Here is a 20889-nt window from a genome sequence, read left to right on the forward strand (position 1 = left end):
AACACTCACTTCAACAATGGTTAGATCTGTTTCTGCAAAATAATGTCAACCTTCATATCCTTCAAGTTCTTTATAAACACATGTGAATTTATTGTCTTGATGTGTTTCAGCAACTGAATCTAAATGAGGTTCACTTGTGTTCATTCAATTTTTATTCCCCCCCCCACACCCCGCTTCTTCCTTCTTCCCTGGTAGTGAAATAAAGAAGGTTCCTGTGCTACAGCCACTGTCCTACATTTTGTGATACTGGCACCAGGTGCTGTAAATTATACTACTTTGTTTATCTGGGGTCTTGATTCCCCAGTGTAAGCTCCTAGCAATTCCTCTGTGGTTTCAGCAAAGGATATTCTTAGCCTGGAGTTGTGCTGTTCCTCCCTCTGGTCATTGTTCAGCTGCTGTTGAGTGTCTTTTGGCTAAGAAGCTGAAGAAAAAGATTTCATCCATTGCTGAGACCTTCTACCAAAGAATGTGAGTTAGTGTTGGGATGAATGTGGGGTAGTCATTTAACTTACGAGCTTTAAGAGCTCTCGTGCTGGGTATGGAGATAATGGGTACTGGCATGCATATAAAATATCCTATGAAATTATACATAAATGCTTACTGTTTGATATGTCTTAACACACTGTAAAACTTTGTACTTACAAGTATGTTTTCCATAAAAAAATCAACACTTTGCAGATAAAGAGAAAGATTCTCTGTTTCCCTCTCCTCCCCTGCTAACTGTGGGAGGAGATTGGCTGTGGAGGAACAGAATTTTTTTGGTAGACTAGAGTTATGTTTGGCACAATCTGCCTAAAGAGGCCAACAGCACGCTCTCATTTTGGGTCAGTTCTTTTGTCTAGCAATGGATTTTAACCAGGGATCTCAAAGCAGCAAAAAACTTCTATTTTTTATATTGAAAATAAAATACCCTACCCTTGCCAGATAATAATGACACTTTATAAAATAGAGGAGCCTATTTTTCTTAGGCAAATCTGTTTCCTATATACAATTTAGTGGTTGAGGTAAGTCTGTGGTCTAGTATCTTGCACTTCATAGCTTTAATGCTTATTTTTGTGTGTTTGGAAAGTACAAAGTACAACAGATGCATCCTGCATTGAGCTTTCAATCTGAGCTTATTTTATAGCTTTGAGCAAACAGATAAAGGATAAAAAATAGTTAATTTACAGTGGAAAATACTAAAATGTCGTAATTAATCAGTTAAAAAACATTTTTTTTGTACTTCATATTTTTTGTCTCTGAAATCCTTTTCTGTCTGTTAGCTCTGCTACTAATTATCCATCCACTAGCTGCGTGCTTTTAAAGTCAGAAAATGTAACATCAGTCAAGAGACATGTGGCTGCAAAAACCAGTGGGCATGTAGGAGGAGTGCCTTTACAGGTCAAGTGCTATAGCTGTTCTTCAACAGATCAGTCTGAATTAGCATCACAGGAGACTGTTGGTATTCCCGCTCCCCCACACCTCCGGCTTCATCTGTTTGCTGCCGTTGCCAGCCCTAGTTTTGCACTCCCAGACCTGGAATCTGTTTCAGAGTTTGCTGGCAATGCCGGAGCAGCTTCGGCCCTGCAAACGTCACTGCCAAAGCATTGAAATGCTTTTTTACTCTGCACCTGAAAATCCCCTGTCTGTGGCTTCAACAGTCTTCAGCTAGTAATTGTTTCTTAGTATTCTGAGCAAAGTGGAAATGGAATATAAAGCAACTCCTCTGACTGATGGTCAAAGTTCAAGACAGGGCATCAGTAGCAATGGACACTCAAGTAAAAAGCTTTCTTAAAGGCCTTTTTGCTAAATATGTTTGACCGTTCTGCTGGTACCTGTACCCCCAGGGGTGCCTCAAATGGAAAGACCTAATTGTGTAGATTTAATTTAGGCACACATCTTTGCTCCCTGCTGAAGGGACAGGGCAGGGAGTGGTGGGAAGAGAAAACCTTGAAGAGAGCAGTTGGGTGCTAGAGGCATCCTCTAGAGCCTTCTGGCTGATAGGATGGGGTCAACCACACAGCGGTGGGGTCAACCAGACAGAGCTCAGCTTGGTGGGATATGTAGGCAAGCTTATATGCCCCCTTTCTTTTTTACCTTTAAATTGAGGCTGTGGGCTTCGACAGTTGCCTGTGTTTTGGTCTTCTTATCTGTCTACATGGCTTCCATGTCCTTCTTGTTAGAGTGATGAATGGAAAAGGCTATTAAAGTTTCAGCATGCTTAGTAGTATCCAGAGCTGATCTGTTGTATGACAGGTGCAGCAACAAGTAGCTACTCAATGGACACAGAGGATCTGTAGTGAGCAATGGGCTTTTAGGAATGGGAGTGTAATGTACCAACCGACAACACTAGTCCGAATTAAATCTGTGGAAGTGCAGGTTTCTTTTTGTATGTGTCACATGCGCTGTGAATAAGCAGTATGACTACCAAAACCAGCAGATCTGTCACTGTTAAATAAGCACACGGTATCTGTTAGTATATTGGTTCTTTTTATCTCTCAGAGAAATTATTTGCTACTTGCAAAACAATTGTATAAATAAATATGAGTGGTTAATCTCACTAAATACCTGAACTTGGCAATGAAGGGTTAACTGGCTTTTCTTTTGAGTTGTATAATATATAATTAACTTGTTTTAAATCGATGGATATTTTTCAATTGAATTCAGTAAGTTCTGGATCAGGTCCATAGGGAGCACAAAACTCATGTGCATGAGTGCAAAACTCATGCTTGTTCTATGGTTTTGCAACTCTGTGTAGGAGTAGGATGGAAATGGGATGTAAATGGTTTTTTTCTACAATATTTTAAAAGTTTATTTAAGAGGGGTGATGTGTCTTAATGTCCCGCAGGTTTTCCTGATATCTCGGTAAGTTTCAATAGATTCTTCTAGTCTGCATTTCCCCACGTCTATCATTCAGGAATTTGGCTTAATAAATTTTCTAAAACACTCTGCAAGAGAAGACTGTGTAGAGCTAATTCCTCTGTTACACCAGAATAAGTCCATTGGCTTATTAGTGTTAATTTTTACTGTATCTGTCTTGGAAAAATGAATAACCAAATAAATGAATGCAGGAATTCAACCTACTTGGTAAAAGTTAAGTGGGCAAAGGGTATTTCCTTTGAATAATTATGTTTATGCCTTTGAGTTGGAGGACTTTAATTCATTCCAGTTTGTCCTTTTTTTTTTTTTTTCTTCTTTTTTGTTTGTTGCGGGGGGTGTGTGTGTGTATTTCCCTGGTGTTCTTTGAATGTATTGTTCTGAGGGGCAAAAAGTAAGTTTAATGTGGCTGAGTTAGTATCAGTTATTGTTTTCTTCCTAATATCCTGCAGCTTTATGTTGCTTTAACGTATGCACATTCAGAGTTTTGAACATTGTGGGAAAAGGTTTCACTGGCATCCATTCTTGCCATTAAAGTGCTTCCCATCTGAATATTGCCTGCCAAAGTATGTGGTATCCTGCAGAGCAAGAGGATGAGGACATAGATTGCAATGAAGCTGAACAGTTTGCACTTCCTAACGGTGACACCAGACATCAATCTTTTGAGAGACAGCCCAGAGTACAGGAGAATAAGAGCTCTCACCCCCACTTCCCCACCAAAAAAAAAAAAAAAACAAAAGGAAAATTTTTTTCCCTCTTTTTTTTTTTTTTTTTTCCATTTCATTCCAACAGTTTCCTTCTAAGATCCTCAAAGATGAATATGTTCTCAAATTACGTGAGCTACATTTCAGTGGCTGAGATGCTTTTGGGGAAGGGAAAAAAAGAAAAGAAGAGAATGGAGTAAAAAAAAAATAACGCAGGCCCTCTGAAGTAATATGTTTTTTAAAAAGCATTTAAAAAAAAAACAACGCAGGTTCTCTGAAGTAATATGTTTTTTAAAAAGCATTTATTTAATTTAGTCTCAGTTCTCTTTATCATCCAGCTAAGGAGTAGAGTGCTAATTTGGTCACAGTTAATGTGTTTCACACATTTATACCGGAGTTTGACAAGAGTATTCAGTAACACCAAGTTATATTATACAGGTTGGCAAATGCTCAGAACTAAAGATTGCCAATTCTGTAATCGGCCATATTTGGAGAAGCTTGAGTCAAGTCTGCAGCTTGTGTAAAGTGGCACAGTTCTGTAGAAGTCACTTTGCACCAGCTGCTGAGGATCTTCTCCTTTACGCAGAAATTTGTTGCAGGTTTTTGTTTTAATCTATAAATCTTATTTCACCAACAGGATGATTTATAGTTGTGCAATTAATGAGCCATATGCTCCTCTTTGTAGTAAAAAAGGTGCAGAAAGAGCTAAGTGCTGCAAAAAATAGCTACATCAAGGAGCTGCAGAAGTTAACCTACAGTGTGTCACTCAAGCAAGAGTCTGTGAGGGTGTGAGGTGGATAAACCTTGCTATAACCAGTAGGAACCCTCACTAAAGAAAAGATAGCTGAAAAACTTGAGCCCAATATTGGTGGAAAATGCTTGACAGGGCTCGGGGCTGGGTTCACAAGTAGGACTCTATGCTATGATTTAGTTATCCTTGAACCTGCCATGGTGCCTGTTTATTTTTTGGTACAAATCAGAGCTGTTTTCAGATTCTTACACCTAAAGAATCTGTTATGAAAGCCAGAACAACTGGAAAATAGGGTACTCGAATCAAGCCTTAAACACCCATGAAAGGAACAAGTGACAGTGTAAAAGCTGCCGGCATCAGGGTTCCTCATGACCCAGAGACTCACATCTTTGCTACAGAGATCACCCAGAGCTCAGGCAAACAAAACTTTAACCAGCTGCAGAGCTGCTCCAAGCAACTAGAGAACTGGAACAACTGGCTTCAGGAAGGTGTGAGAAACAGGTTGGTTGGGCAAGTTGGTATAGCAGAATTTGTGAGAGACCTGTCGTGTACTGACAAACTTGGCAGATATTTCACTGTTTTCAGAAATTACATACGTGCACGTTTCTAAAACTTCATTCTTTCTGTGTGTGTTTCTTTGTCTTTTGAATTTTTCTTATTTGTCTTATTTGTGGAAGTGTCCAGATCCAACATTTGCATGCTAAAATTTCTTCGGATCGTTTATCTTCTCAATATCTTTCCCCACGAAGGAATGCACATTCATTTTCTATTAAAACTATGAGTGAAGTCAGAGATTGAGTCACTGTGAATTAATTTCTGAATCCTTACCTAATAAATTTTATTCCTTTGTGGTTTTCCATGGCATGTGTGGAAAGAGACTTTTCAATTCCCGCCAACTGTATGAAAAGATCACAGGCTGTGGGTTAGGACTGTCCTAATTTAATTAACTGAGACTCTTACTCTTGTTTACATTGATATAACTACATTGCGTGAAGCTCGCTCCATGCGGCTTGGGTTCTGAGGGAGATGCTCTGACTAGAAGAGACTGAGTCTTGGGGAACACTGGCTTTTTCTAACCTTTCCATTGGTATTCTGTGCTTATGAGTATGACAAGAAATAACATAGGACATGTTTGGGTTGAGAGGACCCTTTTTTGTGGACTGGAAAGCTTTGCTTTCCTAAACATGTGACATCTCAAATATTTTACAGATTCAGAAGTGTATCTGAGTATAATTCACAATCCCCCGGATTCTTGCTAAGAGGGGGTATGATGTGGCCCATTGTTTGTTCTGGGGAGCATATGTAATACTTTGGCGTGTCTTGATTCTTCCCACGTTTCCCCAGACCGTTCTGCATCTTAAGTTTTGCAGATCTTATTGTGGATTTTTTTTGTGTGGGAGCAGTTTTGTGTTTTCAACTGGTATGGCAGCAGATCAAGCAGGAGGTTTTGGCTTGTGGACAGATTCTGGAGGCAGGTTTTGTAGAAGGTTGCTCCAACTGTTGGCTTGTAAGGCATGGGAGCATATACCATGTATTACTTGATTATAAGTTAGCCCACTCACTAAATAGTTTGCTGACCGCGTACAGTAATTTAAGAAGAAGGCTGAAAAACAGAGATAATACCGAACAAAGCACAGAAAAAGCACATCTCTCATCACAGAAGGATCAGATGCTGAACGCCTGGTGACATTTACTAGTTAAGCTGCTGGATTGCAAATATGTGGGATAGTGTGTCTCATGGTAGCAGTATTTTCAGTTTGATGCTGTCTGTGTGACATGCTGTATCATTACCCATCCTGGAATTACCTGGACACTGCGATATATTTCATTGGAAAATGACCAAAGAGGACTAGGTAGTGCTGAGGCTGAAGAAGAGCTTCAGAGTTGTTCCACTTCTGACAAACTCTAGGAGCAAAGGCTAACGTAGTCTGTTTTTCCTATTATTCTAAAGAACAGTGGAACTCCTGCTTTCTAAATGCTGAGAACTGGTCTGTGTCAGGTACATGCAAAGGTAGGTGCTGCTTAATAAACATGTGCAAAAGAAGAAAGTTAAGAAAATTGTTTGAAGCTCTATAGTGGATCAAGTCTATTTCACTACTTGAACTCAGATCTCCTCACAGCTAGTCTTTTGATTCGCATGTACGATCATCCTGAGAATACAAACTACTAACGCTCACTGTAGCCAAGGCCACAATGTAAGAAAAATGTGTCTTATTAAAAAAAAAATAATAAATTGTACATTTCCCTGTATACACATTTCTTTGTGTGTGGTATATAATACAGTCTTCCAGATAAATTCCTTGGATCTAGTCCTGTTCTCATTAAACCCGCACAGCTCTATGCTTATGCTAATGTAACTGAGGAAAGAATTTGTTCCTATAAGAATTACATTTCTAATAAGAAAGAAGCAGAGACTTTTGGCCACTAACCTATCTTGCAACTCTTATTCAATAACACTAGAACAAAAACATAAAGCAAAGCTGGGTCACAAGAGTAAGAGGGACCACACCACAACAGGCTAAACAGGAGATTCATGTATGGATCATATTTACTTCTGTTGTAGAGATGATAACTAATCTGTGCAGACAGATTTCTGGTTTAAGACAATATGAAATGGATTCTAGGGTGACCTTCCAATTTTAAGAAAAGCATTCGCTCTAGGTCCCAAAATACAATTTTTTTAGCCAACTTTTATTTTAAAAAATAATCCAATAATTGTCCCTCCCAGCAATAAAACTTAAGTGGTGCTCTGTCCCACTGGTTATTCATGCAATGCAAGTGTAGTATCCAGCAGGGAATGAAACTCTCTGAAAAAGCCCTGCATGAGAGGAGATTTATTCAAACATTTTAGAAGCATCAACAGAACATATCAGTTAGAACAAGGCAGGAAGGCAGTAAGTAATCAAACAGTTGCTTTGTGAATGGAGAAATTTTTTAAATACTATGTAATGTAATTTTTCTGTCTTCTAATTTTCTAGCTAGGTAAACTGTAGTTCAGTTCCTCACTGAATGCTGGAGGTATCTAATCTTGTAAGAGGTGGCAAGCGTAGTCAATCTGAAGGTTTTGTTTAAATTTAAGTAGATGCTGAGGGGAAACTTTCACCTGTTCTCCTGCTACAGTCAGCATTGACTGAAAGAGAATGGAAACTTGATGTGACTTATCATACGGCCATATTTCTAAATAATCTGTATTTTTCTTCCACTTTACTTTAGATCTAGGTCTCATAAAGCTGTGTGCAAAAAAATTACTCCCTTTCAATGAAAAGGTCTATCTAATATTTTTATTCATTAAATATTCATTGAATCTTTACCATTTCACTGATTTTGTGGATTGTGTAAAATGGTTGTTTTCATGATATCACTTCTTGAAATTACTACAGTTTTTGTTGGCATACATATTTTCTCCTGTTGTTAATCAAAATGTGTTGGGCTGTGGAAATCACTTAAAGCAACAAAAATGAGCGACAACAACATTTTGAACTCTCTGAATTATATATATTCTTAAAGAGAAATCTTATGTGCATGGTGATGGTTGCCACTACCACGAAAGAAATACTTCAGAGGTAGGTAAATATGGCCCAGGGATTGGATCTGACTTTAGATATCATACAAAGATATTTGATTAGTGCCAAAAAAATGAATTTGAAATATATAAAAAAAAAAGTAGAATCATCGGTTGCCATACCAATGTGGTTGTGATCATGTGTGAAACATTACATTTTATGTATTAATTAGGAGGTAGGAGGCAAGAAGTGAAAAAGAAGGATAACATCATTAATCTTTCTTCCTTTTAGAAAACCCCAAAAATAAGAGATAAATAAGAAAATAAAATAAGCCAGGCCAAAGCCTGGTTTCAGCTTCTTGATAACCGATGCTTCATTGGTGCTACAAGGCTACTATTAAGTCCCCTCCCCAAAGCCTCCTCTTCTCCAGTCCACTTCCCTCAGCCTCTCATTTTCTTTCTTCTGTCAGTAGGATTCATATATTGGACTAACGCTAAAAAAAGTATTAGGATACAAATATCTCAGCTGTTTGGAGCCTGCTGATTTTGGCAACTGCAGGTTTGAGTTAACTTCATGGAGGCTTAAAGAGCTTGAGTGAAAACTGAGGGCCAGATGATAACTGTCCAGCAATTCCTGTGTAGCACCAAATTTCTTTCCTTCCTCACCTATCTACATGATATTATTTATTCTCTTTTGGGATTACATGCTGATTCTTTTACAGTTTACATTGAGTGATGGAAGAAAATACTCACTGATTTTGTTCAATGATAATAATAACATATTAAATGATAGCTAACTCTAGTAGCAAGACGTAGTTCTGTTCTTCCCCAGAAGCAAATAACTTACCAGGTCTCCACCCATTAACAGGAACCTGGGGAAAGCCACTCCAGGAAAGGAGGCCCTTGCTGTGATAGGTTCTAGTTTGTATAACTTTCCTCACAACTACATTGAAAAAGAAATGCCACCTTTATCTGCTGTTAGAAATGGTTCTTCGTAATAGCAGAAGATGCAGGTTTCCAAGACCCAGCGGGGCAGAATACTCTGGTACATAAAGCTTGTCCAGCTGTGAGCAGGAGGTTGGACTAGAGACCTCCTGCAGTTCTCTCCAGCCTGAATTATCCTATGATTCTAAGAAGTTCACTCTTCTGAATGAAAAACAGTATGTTTGTGCATATGTGTATTGCAGTTGTGTATTTTTTAAATTGTATTTACCAACCTTATTTGACTTAGGAAACATCAAAGATTCCATCAGAGTGTTGTCTGGGTGGCTTCTCCAATTTCAACACCTACTTTTTTTTTCCTGTGGCTTCATGGGACAATTTGACTGATGAGGTCTACAAAATGCAGTAATACTTCCTGTTTTCTGCATAAATTTTTTATAAAAAACCCAATGATCTAATTCACCACATCTCAGTCTTCCTCTCTTTTTTGGTCATTATGTAATAATACGTATGAGAAAATGCGTGTGAGACCATCTTTTATAATTTTGTTCTCATTCCAATAACTTCTGTCATTTTGCTTCAAGTTATCATCATTATGAATGAAAAAGCTCAACCACAGCTCTTCTATAGGACACATGCATTTTGGGTTCTGTCGCGGGAAGTTGGTGAGCAGTCAGCTGTGTTCCTTGAAGGGTACTTGGTCTGTTTCTTACATTTGTGAGATGTTTTTTAGGTGTTATGATTGTAATGTTTTTTTAATGTACTAATGGTTACAGACTGAGGTTTGGGGGGATCTATTTCACACTTATTCATGATGTTATTCTTTTGCTTTGAATAAAAATTTATTGATGATCAGTTTCTTCAGAAAAATATTGAAGACAAAAATTATTTCCAATCATCAAGGCTGACTATTTTGCCAAGAAATTTAACATCGTCTCTGCCATTGATGTCAGCAAGAATAGGATTAAGGAGCAGGCTTTAATTTGCTTAGCTGTAACAGAAGAAGTCAGAAATAGCTTTAGCAGTTAAATTACTTGTGGCAGAATTGTTTGTTTATGTCCCTAATATTCCTGTGGTATATTTTTGAATGATAGATCGTTTAAGCTGACTCACACATCTGAAAGATTAACATTTTACCAATATTCAGTTACCTTATTTCATATTCTTGTTAGTGTAAGAGGCAGTTTAACTGAAAAATGAATGCTAATAAAATGCCTTTTTAGTAATTCATTTTGAAAACCATTTGACCTTAACTACAATGAAAGTAGACTGTAAAAATCATCATAGATTCCCTTCCTTGAACTTTTCACAATGCTGAAAAATGACTGAGGGAAAGAAGCAAGATCCAGTTACTGTACCCTGTTTGTACAGCTGTACTTCATTGAGTGGAGGCTTGTGTTACACACAGTTTGTGATAGGAAGTAAATGCTTTTAAAACAACTAAGGAGACAGGTCTTTAACCTCCACCTTTTCAGATGCTTTGTTCACTCATTTGGCTTCTGTCGAGGTCTTGGGAAACATTTCAAATACAAATTATTATTGAGTACTGAAGCTCACCTGAATAATTCATCTCCTAGTGAGCTCATTAGGCAGAGATGCATTAAGATGCTGTTGGGTTGTTTTTTTTTTTGAGAGAGAGAGATCACTAGTTCTTGATATAGGGAGCACTTGATCCTTCAGAAGCAAATGCATTTCAAGAAGGGACAATTCTCAGGTTGTGTTAAGTGTTTTGTCATGGTTGAAATTACAGTTTTAATTCAGCAATCTTAAGGACTTTCAAGAACTTAGAGGACATTAAAAAATGATGTTGTCATGTAAATTACCAAACTGTCAAATTAATTAGATTTAAGATTTTTAGTTTCTAGCATACAAGATTGTTGCCTCCTGTTACAAGACTATCTAGTCCCCTGAAATGGTGGGGGACATTTAAAGACACCTTGAGGCTCATTAAGAGCATTTTTTGGCATTACTTTGTTGCAAGTAGATGTTAATCACCAGACATAAACTATTTGATGTAAGCTTGGCACCAGAGAATTTCAGACCTTTAAATATGCATTATAAGTTAATTTTGTGAATGTGATTCTAGTATCTGCCAAAGGCACTTCTCTAATTGCTCCGGTGAAACACGTCAGTGGCAATGGGAGCGTGCAGCTGGCAGGCAGCCAGTGAACTTTTAATTTCTGTGATCAGCTGAGGCTTTGTGTACACTTCAGCCCTTGAACTTGCACTTTGGTTTATGCTAAGTAGGCATTATTTGGGCTGCATTAGCCACCCACTTTCTCATTTTGCCATAATTAAGGTCATTCTTGCAGCTATACATCTGAAGACCATGAACATTTCTTTCTTAACCTCCCCCTTAAGACTGCCCAGATACTGATGTACACCGCAGAAGGGCCACCCAGATCTACACTTAATGAGAAAATGCCCTGAAATACAACCAGGGTTTTGAAATAATCTTCTTCACTGCAGTGCATTAGAGGTGTCGTGCTTTCAGAGGACGTGGCTGACATCAGTTTTGCCCTTATTCCAGCAACTATTTTTTTTATTGTAACACAATAGAGCCACTGCTCTCCTTAGCCTGGGTCCAGAGTTCCCAGCAAGGGACCATTTGTTTTTCCAGTTGTCACTGGCGAGCAGGCAGTGGCTGTGCTTTGTGGTCTGTGGTACAAGTGGGCTTGAAGATTTACGTGTCTCAGAAAACTGTAAGCACAACACCAGACACCGGTTAAGTTGTTTAAATTTGAAGTGTAAAAATTTTGGAAGGCTTTTTGTCCCCTTTTAGTCTTGAAATATAACTTCAGTAAACCAATGCAGGTGTGAAAGCATCCTCAGTTCTTGTCCCTCTGAACCACATGACAGAGCTCGCGTTATCAGGACTCAGCTGGGGCTTTTTGGCTGTTTAACTCTCATCTCTCACATTCTTCTGCTCTTCCAGCAATTATTTTGGTTCCAGCCTCAGCCTTGCCTTTCTCAGCATGAAAGTTACCACGGCTTGTGTCCACTTACTGACATTTAACCCAGCCTACCCGTACTCAGCTCTGAGCGTTAGGTTTTATTACCCGCTGTACTATGGTAAAACAGCAAAGTGTAAGTTGGGGGATTAGTTGCTCTGAGCTTAAGAAAAAAGGCCTTGGGAAACAAATGTTGCTTTGTTCTCTAGTGTATACCTCATTAGAAATTGTGTTTTGCAGAGGTTAATATACTGTGGGCAGCGCACCAAGTACATCATAGTTCTGAAGATTACAATTTATTCACAGCCTTGAGACAATCTGTACTGCAGAAATACACCTCCTGGGTAAGTTGCACAAGATTTGACAAACAAATTAATATCAACAAGTTTCAATAAAAGTGAAAACATAGTCTTTATTTCCCTTCGAAGAAAAACATATAAATTATTTAAGATGTTTGCCACGGAAAGCACAGAAGTTGAAAATGAAGTATCTGAGAATCATAAGCTTTAAAAATAAATTCATTAATCTTTTACAGCAAACTTGTAAAGAGATACAGTAGTGAAGTTTAGGAATGCTAATAATAACTGTGCATTTATATTTTCATAACTTTTTGAGTAAAATGGGACAATTTTTTTATTTGGTTATTCATTCATGCATAAGTACAGGAAAAGATCTGAGTATTACATAACTACTTTAGAATATGTCTGCATAACTGAAAGGAGCAGGGAAAGAAATCATTACTAAAAATTACTTTGGACATGCAGAGGTATTTATTTGTCTCTGCTCGTTCATGTCATGTGTCAGCACTCCAGTAAGTAGGGGCACTATGCCACTACTTTTACATAGTGTTATTTCAGATATGTATTTCAAACGGTGAGCTGTGTACACATACAATATAAATTGAGGAGTACTCATTTACAGATTTAAAAAGCTACATTTCTAAATACATCCATAAATATACTATTCAGTGGTTAATTTTTGGCCCAAGATAAATGCTGATTTCCTCACTTGCACTCTCATGTTCTCTTTTAACTCTATTTTTTTAACTCAGGTTGTGGTTTCTTTCTATCTTTGTTTTTTAGAAAAGAACAATAATTCCAAAATTTGAACTTTCAGAATTAGAGTTCAAAAGCAATATTCAATGTATTTTTGTGTATATGACACATTAAATGCTCTTTTCCACTGAGGTATAATGCTGGTGGTGGAGGATAGCTACATTCGTCCAACCTAGGAGGAAATGACTCAAAGCCGAGTGTGTGTTCACAAATGCAGATCCAGTGTAACTCCATTAACTTCAGAAAAGTTATTCTGGATTCATGCTCACGTAACTGATCATGGACGTAGCCTGTTCATAACTGTTTCAAGCCTGCGACATTAAATGAGTGCTAGGTTCCAAAAAAATTACTCTTTCTCCTGGAGATTGTGAAACAAATACTATTCATGTTGTTTCTTAAAATCTTCTCTGTAAATTCTGGTTGCTTTTTAAATTCAGAAAATAGCCATCTGATGTTATTAGGAGCGTCTCAAATTTAAATGACCACAATGAACAATAGCAGAAGTGATGCATCTCTGTCACAACTCTGCTTCCTATGTAAATACTGCCATGTTAAAGATTTAACCTTTGCACGTTTACCCATTGGGACCATATGTGCAAATGCTTAACAAAAACAATAATTCAAAAAAGACAAAAAGCCTGTGTGTACGTATGGGTGTGTGCATGAGCACTTTGTCTCCCTGCGTGGTTTAGAGGACGATACCTCAGAGAGCATAAAATATTCCGGAAGGCCAAGATGTCTGGCCTCCTTAGATTCTGAAGACCATCCTTCGGACCACACTGCTATCACTTGGCAAATAATATACATACATTTAAAAAGTGTCTGTTTTGACCAAAGGGAAGTGAACCCAGGAATCCGTAATACTTTTGTGTGCAGTGCTTTTTTGACCAAATATTTAATATCAGCCAAGACATTTGAGTAATGTAAATATTGGTTTACCCCCCCCTAGAACTTTTGAGAGGTGTGCCAATTTTCTTTCCCCAAAGTCTTACTGTGTAGGAACACAATTCTTGATAATTCTTATAGTGCTGCTATTTTTTTGGACTGCCAGACTTGTCCAGAATCCCGTGGATGTGTCTGCCTTGAAGCTGAAACTCCGTGAAGCCTTTAGTTAATCTCTGAGAGTGATCTGGTGTAGCTGAATGGGTGCTGTCGAATGCAGTTTGACATCCAGTTCTTGTGGAGGCTGTGGGAAAGTTGTGGTGGATGATATGGGATTGTGGGACTGTTCTGCTGCCAGCTTGTATGTGTTTTAAGTTAAATGTTATAAGATAAATAAATCAGCATATTAATCTGTGTGGGTTGTGCTCGAGCTGATTGAAAAGATGTGAAATGAAAGAGAAAAACATGCTTGAAGTGCAATCAGTGGTTTGAGACGTACTCCTGAACTTGGAGGCAAACGTCTATTGCTTCATGTTGTTTGCACACACAGTGTTTCTCTTACTCCACTGGAGGGGCCACAGGGAAACTGTCCCACTGTTGAGACTGAGAGATAGTTCTGGAGCCCTTTTTGTGTGGGAAGAAGATGTGGAAAAAAAAAAGTATATTCATTTTTAAGAAGAAATCAGCAAGCTAATGCTCTGTAAATTTTTGCTTCTGATGAAACACTTAGTTAAAGTGTAATTGTGAAAGGGGAGGGCTGCATATACACCTTAAAAAGCTGTGATTTAATTCTTTGAGTGCAAGTTCTCAACTTTCCTCCAAGGGTAAGATTGAATTGCAAATATTAGATCCATAATAATTTGATAGCTTCAGACTATACATTTAGATAAAGGACTGAATTATAGTTTAAGAGAAGTGGAAACAGCTATATATAAATCCGGAAAGGGAATCGGTAACTCTGCTCTCTTCAGCACAGAGTCACAAAGATCACTTCTTATCTAACGAGGAGTCTTGCCAGGTCTGGGATCTGTAAGGAATGGTTTGCTTTTTTTTAAACCCTTACCTTTGACTCCTGCAGAATCCTCACAGAAATGTAGCCCCCGTGAACTGGCCATCGGCAGCTGCCCCACAGCCCCTCTGTGGCTGCATTGGCTGGTGGCCACAGAGCCCTGGCGTGGAAGTGGAGGGGAAACTCAGCCCTCCTGCTACCCCTCAGGAGGTTCAGATTTCTTTTTTTTCCCCTCTGTAGTAAGTTTCTACTTCCATGTGAGGTGTATGTGGTAGAGCATGCCCACATCGGAGACTGTGCCACAGAAATGGCAAATGCCATAAGTGTGAAGGCTGCCCCAGGTAGGAATCCCCCTCCAAGCCCCTCGCTGAGTGCCTTTCCCATCAGGTTATTGGTTATTGTGGCTCACTCTCGATCTCTGCTGCTGAATCCACAAGTGGGAAAAGATCTGTGAGTGTGATAATTTTTTTTTCTGCAGTTTTGACCAGAAATTCCATCTTGGAGCCAGAAAAGCTTTTCCTCTACAGATTAATGAAAGCTGGTACATTCCCATGAAATGTTTTGATTTGGTGAATTGGCATTTCCAGTGAAAAGCTGTTTTGTTTTTTTTTTTTTTCCTGACATTGATCTTCTTTTTCCAGTGGAACCACAAATAGGAGAAACCAAATCTTTTGTATGGAAGAGGTTTTCATTCCTCCCTATGGGTTCTACTTTTGTAAATGATCTTTGAAATCCTTTCTGTGCAAAATAAAGCTTACATTGCAAGGAAGCATGAGGTAGTTAGGAAAGCATTCTCCTTTGTCAATCTCAAATTTACCTGTAAATTTATATAAAATTTCCCTCATCTCACCACTTAGCGGGGAAATCCTAGTACTCATTGTAAGAAGTAGCTTAGAAAATAAATATGAAGATGATCCTTCCTTTCCCTCTGAGTCATCTGTAAATACCACCAAATTGCCTCTGATGCTTTTTAGGGAAAAAGCGTATCATTTTTAACCCTGCTTTCAATCCTGCAACTACTTCCATGGATAATCTGAAAACCATCTGGTTTTTTTTGTTTTTTTGGTTTTTTTTTAATCAACTTCTTCTCCATTTCTTTTAAAAAATTTCCTGCTCTTATCATACCATTAGACAGGTATAATCAATAATAAGAGAAAACTGCAGTAGCTTTACTTAAATGTGGCCGTGTGTTCTACTCCTTCGCTGGCTTCTTTCTAAGATAATCTTTGAGAAAAACCACTCCAGCCTTCTGGCTGCTGTGGGACAAATGTCTCTCTCTCTCATTTTTCTTTTTTTTTTTTTTTTTTTTTTTTGCTCACTTTTAATAACTAAATACTAAGGGGGTCCAGGCTAGAGGAAGGAGGAAAAAGGAACTCAGAAACGAGATTGTCTCCATGCCAGTGTTTAGGGCATTTCTTTTAAAGAATGGGAAGTTTACACTACATTTCTGTTTCAGAGTCTGAAGAATTGTAGGTTTGAAAGTGACTCTTTTTAGCAGTCTTCTGCACAGGACAGTTTGGTCTGCATTTTTAATTCTTAAAGAGGGCTCGTGCCCCCCTCTACTCCAGAATTTCATGCCTAAATGCCATTTCTCCCCAATGGCATTTACTAGCACCCACCATAGGTAAGAATTGCTGTGAATTTTTGTGAGTCCAAGTAGGGCCTTAGTCCTCCATTGCCTTGTGACAGTGAGATACAGCTGTGGTCACTCTCTCAAGAACATCAGTCATAGTGTGGGGATGGAGGAGTCACAGCCCTGGTGTGACATCTTACCGCTTGGGCAGGCCTTTTGACAAAAAATGAGGGAATATCAGTATTAAACGCCATGTGCTGACCTACACTAAAGAAATTCCTGGCTCAGGAGGCCTGTCACGGCCATCAGATTGCTTTCCCTGAGGCTCAAAGATTTGATTTTTGTGAGAAGGACAAAATATTTTTGCTAATTTTGCTCTGTGTTTCACAGGGAGCTCTTGTCTGCTACCCAGATTTTCCATGAGTGCTAAAGAGATTTAAAGTTTTGAAGATACTTCAGCTACTATTTAGTTTAGAGAAAAATGTCTGTGTTTTAGGGAAGGATTAACTTCTGAATGCAACTGGTGTAACACAATGTGAGGTAGAAGAAAAAAAAAAAAAAAAGAGATAAGCCTTTTTCCAAAGAAAGCAGACTGGCTTTTAAAGTATGATGGTCTTGGAAGTCTTGTTCTATTGATCAGCCAGTTAAGTAATTAATTGTGGAATTCCTGAGACTTTACTCTTTATGTAAGATTTACATACTTACTTACTTCTAATGTAAAATACCAATATCTTTCATAAGTAAGCAGTTTTCTGAAACTGTTCTCATGCTAGCACGTCTTTAGAACTCAGCAACGTATCAGAGCTTCAAGGGAGATGACGTGAGGAAGTTAGGGTGAGAATTTATAATTAATTTTGAAAGCCAAGTAAGCTGCCTTGCCCTTGTGATGCTCACGCAGGGAGTTCAGATGGAAAAGCAATAGTGTTATAAATTCACACCTTGCTCGCTCTGTGATAATTCTCCCCTATAGGTGAACCCTTCATGTCATGGATATGCTGCTGTCTGTTCCATATACTACACAGAATAAACATCTAAACTCAGGATTTCTGAGTTCTTTTCTTGATCTTTCTGCTTACTCAGTATGACTTTGGGGAAATCACTTTTGCATCAATTAATGTCTCAATTGCTACAGCACATCTGGTGGTAACATACTAATCAGTATCTCTTTTATGTAACGTCTACATTTCCAAGGTATTAGAAGAAGCAATTATCTTTTGCAGTGCTTTGAGCTCCTGAGATAGTACTTCATTATATCATCACAAGTTTAGAATTATATATTCAATGTGTTTTTTCTTTCTCATTTTTCAGATTTTCAACTTGCCCATGGCTCTTTTCATCCCCCCTTCAGTGTTTGCTGTTCATCTGCAGTTTAATCTACTTTACCAGTTTTGGATACATACAGAGGTAAACCAGGTTTTTAAGCCATACCTAAACAGTTAGCCTGGAGCAGTGTCCTGGAAATCCACTAGCAGCTGATTTATTGTGTTAGAAAAATCTTTGTCTGACTTCTTTAAGGAGAAACATCTGTTCATTTTTATTCCTTTTTCTGAATATATATTGCTAAGTTTATAAGAAGCAATGAGGCCAGTTGGTCCCAATTAGATTTAAAAAAAAAAAAAAGTAGTAACTGTAAGGAATCAAAACTTTTTGCTATTTTAATACTATATTTTCCTATCTTGCAGCTTATTAAACATTTCTGGCAGATACTGAAACTGATTTAGCTTCTAAGATAAGTATTTTGGGGAAAAATATGCAAACCCCAGTGCTGCTTAAAAGATCATTTAGAGTTGCAGATACTGTTTCCTTCTTAGTGCAAGTAGTTGTCAAATGAAAATGCTCTTTGATTATCTGATGGCTGTTTGTTTATGACTGCACCTATGCATTTGTGTTTTGTGAGTGCATGCACCATATCTAGTTTGTGTATGTATATAGTTAACAACCCACTTTAATGAGTAAGTAGTTTCCCACACTTCTCAGATAGTTGAATGGCCTTTTGCCTTCTCCCTCGCACTGCACTAGAGGTGTTTAAAGGTATCCCATGTTATATGTCAGTAGCATATTTCTCAGTAGCCCCTCGTGGGCTGCAGGTTAATTATCTCTACAGCACTTAGTCCTTTGATTATTCTGACTATACAGACTCCTTTTCCCCCCTGTAGTTGCATTATGCGATCTATAGGACATTTCTTCTGGAAGGAAATTTTACTTTCTTTATCAGCTATTTTAGGCGATTGTGTTAAAATAAATTACAGTTTACATTTTCTCTTTTCTGTGTGTTTCCTGGGAAAAAAAAAATTAAAAGAGAATAAAGTTACTTACAGTGACCCAATAGCAAACTTCTGTTGTTGAAATTTCACTTCTGTTGGGCACATTTCTAAAATCATTAATATACGTCTGATGCTCTGCAACACCACGTGAATAGGAAAGGCTTACGATAAAATGTCACACACGTTGCCAGAACTGGCATAAACTCAAGCAATACACAATTAAGCTTGTCAAAATGTTTTGAACAAATTTGAACGCTTTGAAATTACACCAAATGAATATTCTGAATCACATGGTAACAAAGTTTCTTTGACCGTGCCTTAGGTTCCCCAAACTGGTTATACTGTGTTTTGCCACTAAGAAAAATATAATAAGCCTCATCTATGTCTTCTCTGCTGTCTGAAGCCATTTCTTCCTTGGCTGAGAGGCTTCTAACGTTCTGCTGCGTCGCAGTAACTCAATGAGTATCAGCACTGGTGCCACAGTGTGTGTCTAAAGTTTCTGAAGTGAATTTCAGAGGCTTATGAATCACCTACAGCCCTCTAAAGCGCTAAATCCTTCATAGGGCTCAAAAGGAATTTCCATACTGTATGTGCAATGTGCCAAGTTTAGACACTAGTCTAAACAAGAATGAATTTCAGTCTCAGTGAAAAGATAAGTGCTCCTTACTGTTAAAGTATTGTGCCAGTAGAAAAACAACGGATATTTTGTACTTATCCAGTTGATCCAATTGTAGATCTTTGTTTACAAGGGAAGTTATTCTTATTGTTGTATTGCTGGTTCTGTAGCGCAGCTGAAATCAGTTGAAATATATTGAAGTCATGGTTTAAGGTCAAACTAATGTCAAAATAGAAATAGGGTTACACCATGTATTAGCAGATTTCCTACTCTCAAGGGTAAGGGTATAACAGAAAAGAGAAATAAAGGAAGGGAAACAGTAGCAGCTATTGCAGTCACGCAGGTTTATATTAGCCAATATTTTTGGTGAAATTTGTAATAGTCTGCTTCTAAAATGCAGGAGCATTTGATGAGAAATGTTAAGTTTTTCCTCAGATTTCTGTTGCTTTTAGTCAGTATAGATCTTTCCTTAGAGAAGATTTGGCACCATATTGACTAGTCAAGTACGTTTGAAAATTGTAACTTCACAACTTTTTATTACACATCTTTCTCCTTCAGAAAAAGAAAATCTCGTAAGATACAGGGAAAAAATCTCTTTTTTTGATAGGTAAACTTTTTTCATAGCACTGAAAAGCTTAATAAAAGATATGCATAATTTACTGTTTTATAAAAGAAAAAAATACATAATATTTAAGTGATAAGAAAGAACAAAAGTATATTGAATTTTCTGAGGGAAGATGTTTTGTTTTGGGAGTAATTCAAATTGAATTCAGTAATTACAAGGGAATGATCATGCTGTGCTGAAACTTTATATGCTGTGTTTCAGCCTAGAGCAAAAGTTTATAGCCAAAGTATAATCCCTGATATTTTCCTATCCTTTAATTTTGAATGTGTCTAGTGTTGTTTCAAACAATGCTAAGAGAAGTTTCCTGTGTTATAACTTTGACCTTCTTCCAGATCTGTTATGTCAGTTTTTGTTCAGTTTTCCTACCAGCAGACCAGACATGGCCTATTGTATTTTAACCCAAGTGGCTCGTACATTCCTGTGAAGACAGTACACCAAATCATAAAGATCAAAAGTACCCACTCATTCTACTTCAGTTAGACTTCCTGCATACTTAGCTTTTATATAAAAATAATACAGTATTTTAAACACTGTAACTCATATAAAGATTGTAGTATACCATTATTTTGGTACTAGAGATCTTTTACTATTACTAAAATCAGTATGGGCTATTGATACAGGAAAGGCATTTATGTAATTAATAAATAAAAGTTGGGTGTGCTAGAATGAAAGCACGATTTTGTAACTTCAGTTATGAGTTTGCATTTAACTATATTGTCCCATTACAAGAATTTTTACCATCTTAAGTCCACTTTTTTTTTTTTCACTGCTTCTCTGCATTGTTACCCTGTGTACATGGCAATCTGAAATGATATAAAAAAATTTCCAAAGGTCTTTTAAAAATCTCTGAGTAGCACCAAGGTATAGAACTAAAATCATAGTATTAAATTTTATTAAAATTAAATATGGAAAAAAAAATTCAACCCAAAACCTGAAGAAAAGATTTTTTTTCTGTAATGGTACATAAAGATAGGAGCTAAATAAATCAAGAGAAAATAATTTTGGGTCCTATCCAATACTATTTAGGTCAATAGAATAACTCAGTCAGCAGATCTGCTCTTAAATGGCCTGGGAGAAATGTTTCCATGGCTAGACCATTCTCATCTAGATCATAAGGGGAGTTAAAAAAAAAAAAAAAAAAAAAAAAAAAAAAAAAACC

General features: G+C 37.5%; 1 protein-coding gene across 1 annotated transcript in view; it reads left to right on the forward strand.

Moving 5' to 3' along the window:
• The window catches only part of AGMO (alkylglycerol monooxygenase), a 187426-nt gene that overhangs the window by 66954 nt on the left and 99583 nt on the right, over positions 1-20889 (forward strand). The window contains exons 4-5 of the mRNA XM_014937669.1: positions 11947-12050; positions 17534-17629. Coding sequence (XP_014793155.1) covers positions 11947-12050; positions 17534-17629 — 200 coding nt within the window. The remainder of the gene's footprint in view (positions 1-11946; positions 12051-17533; positions 17630-20889) is intronic.

This window comes from Calidris pugnax, unplaced genomic scaffold (genome assembly GCF_001431845.1).
Source record: "Calidris pugnax isolate Ruff unplaced genomic scaffold, ASM143184v1 scaffold11, whole genome shotgun sequence".
NCBI classification, from domain to species: Eukaryota; Metazoa; Chordata; class Aves; order Charadriiformes; family Scolopacidae; genus Calidris; species Calidris pugnax.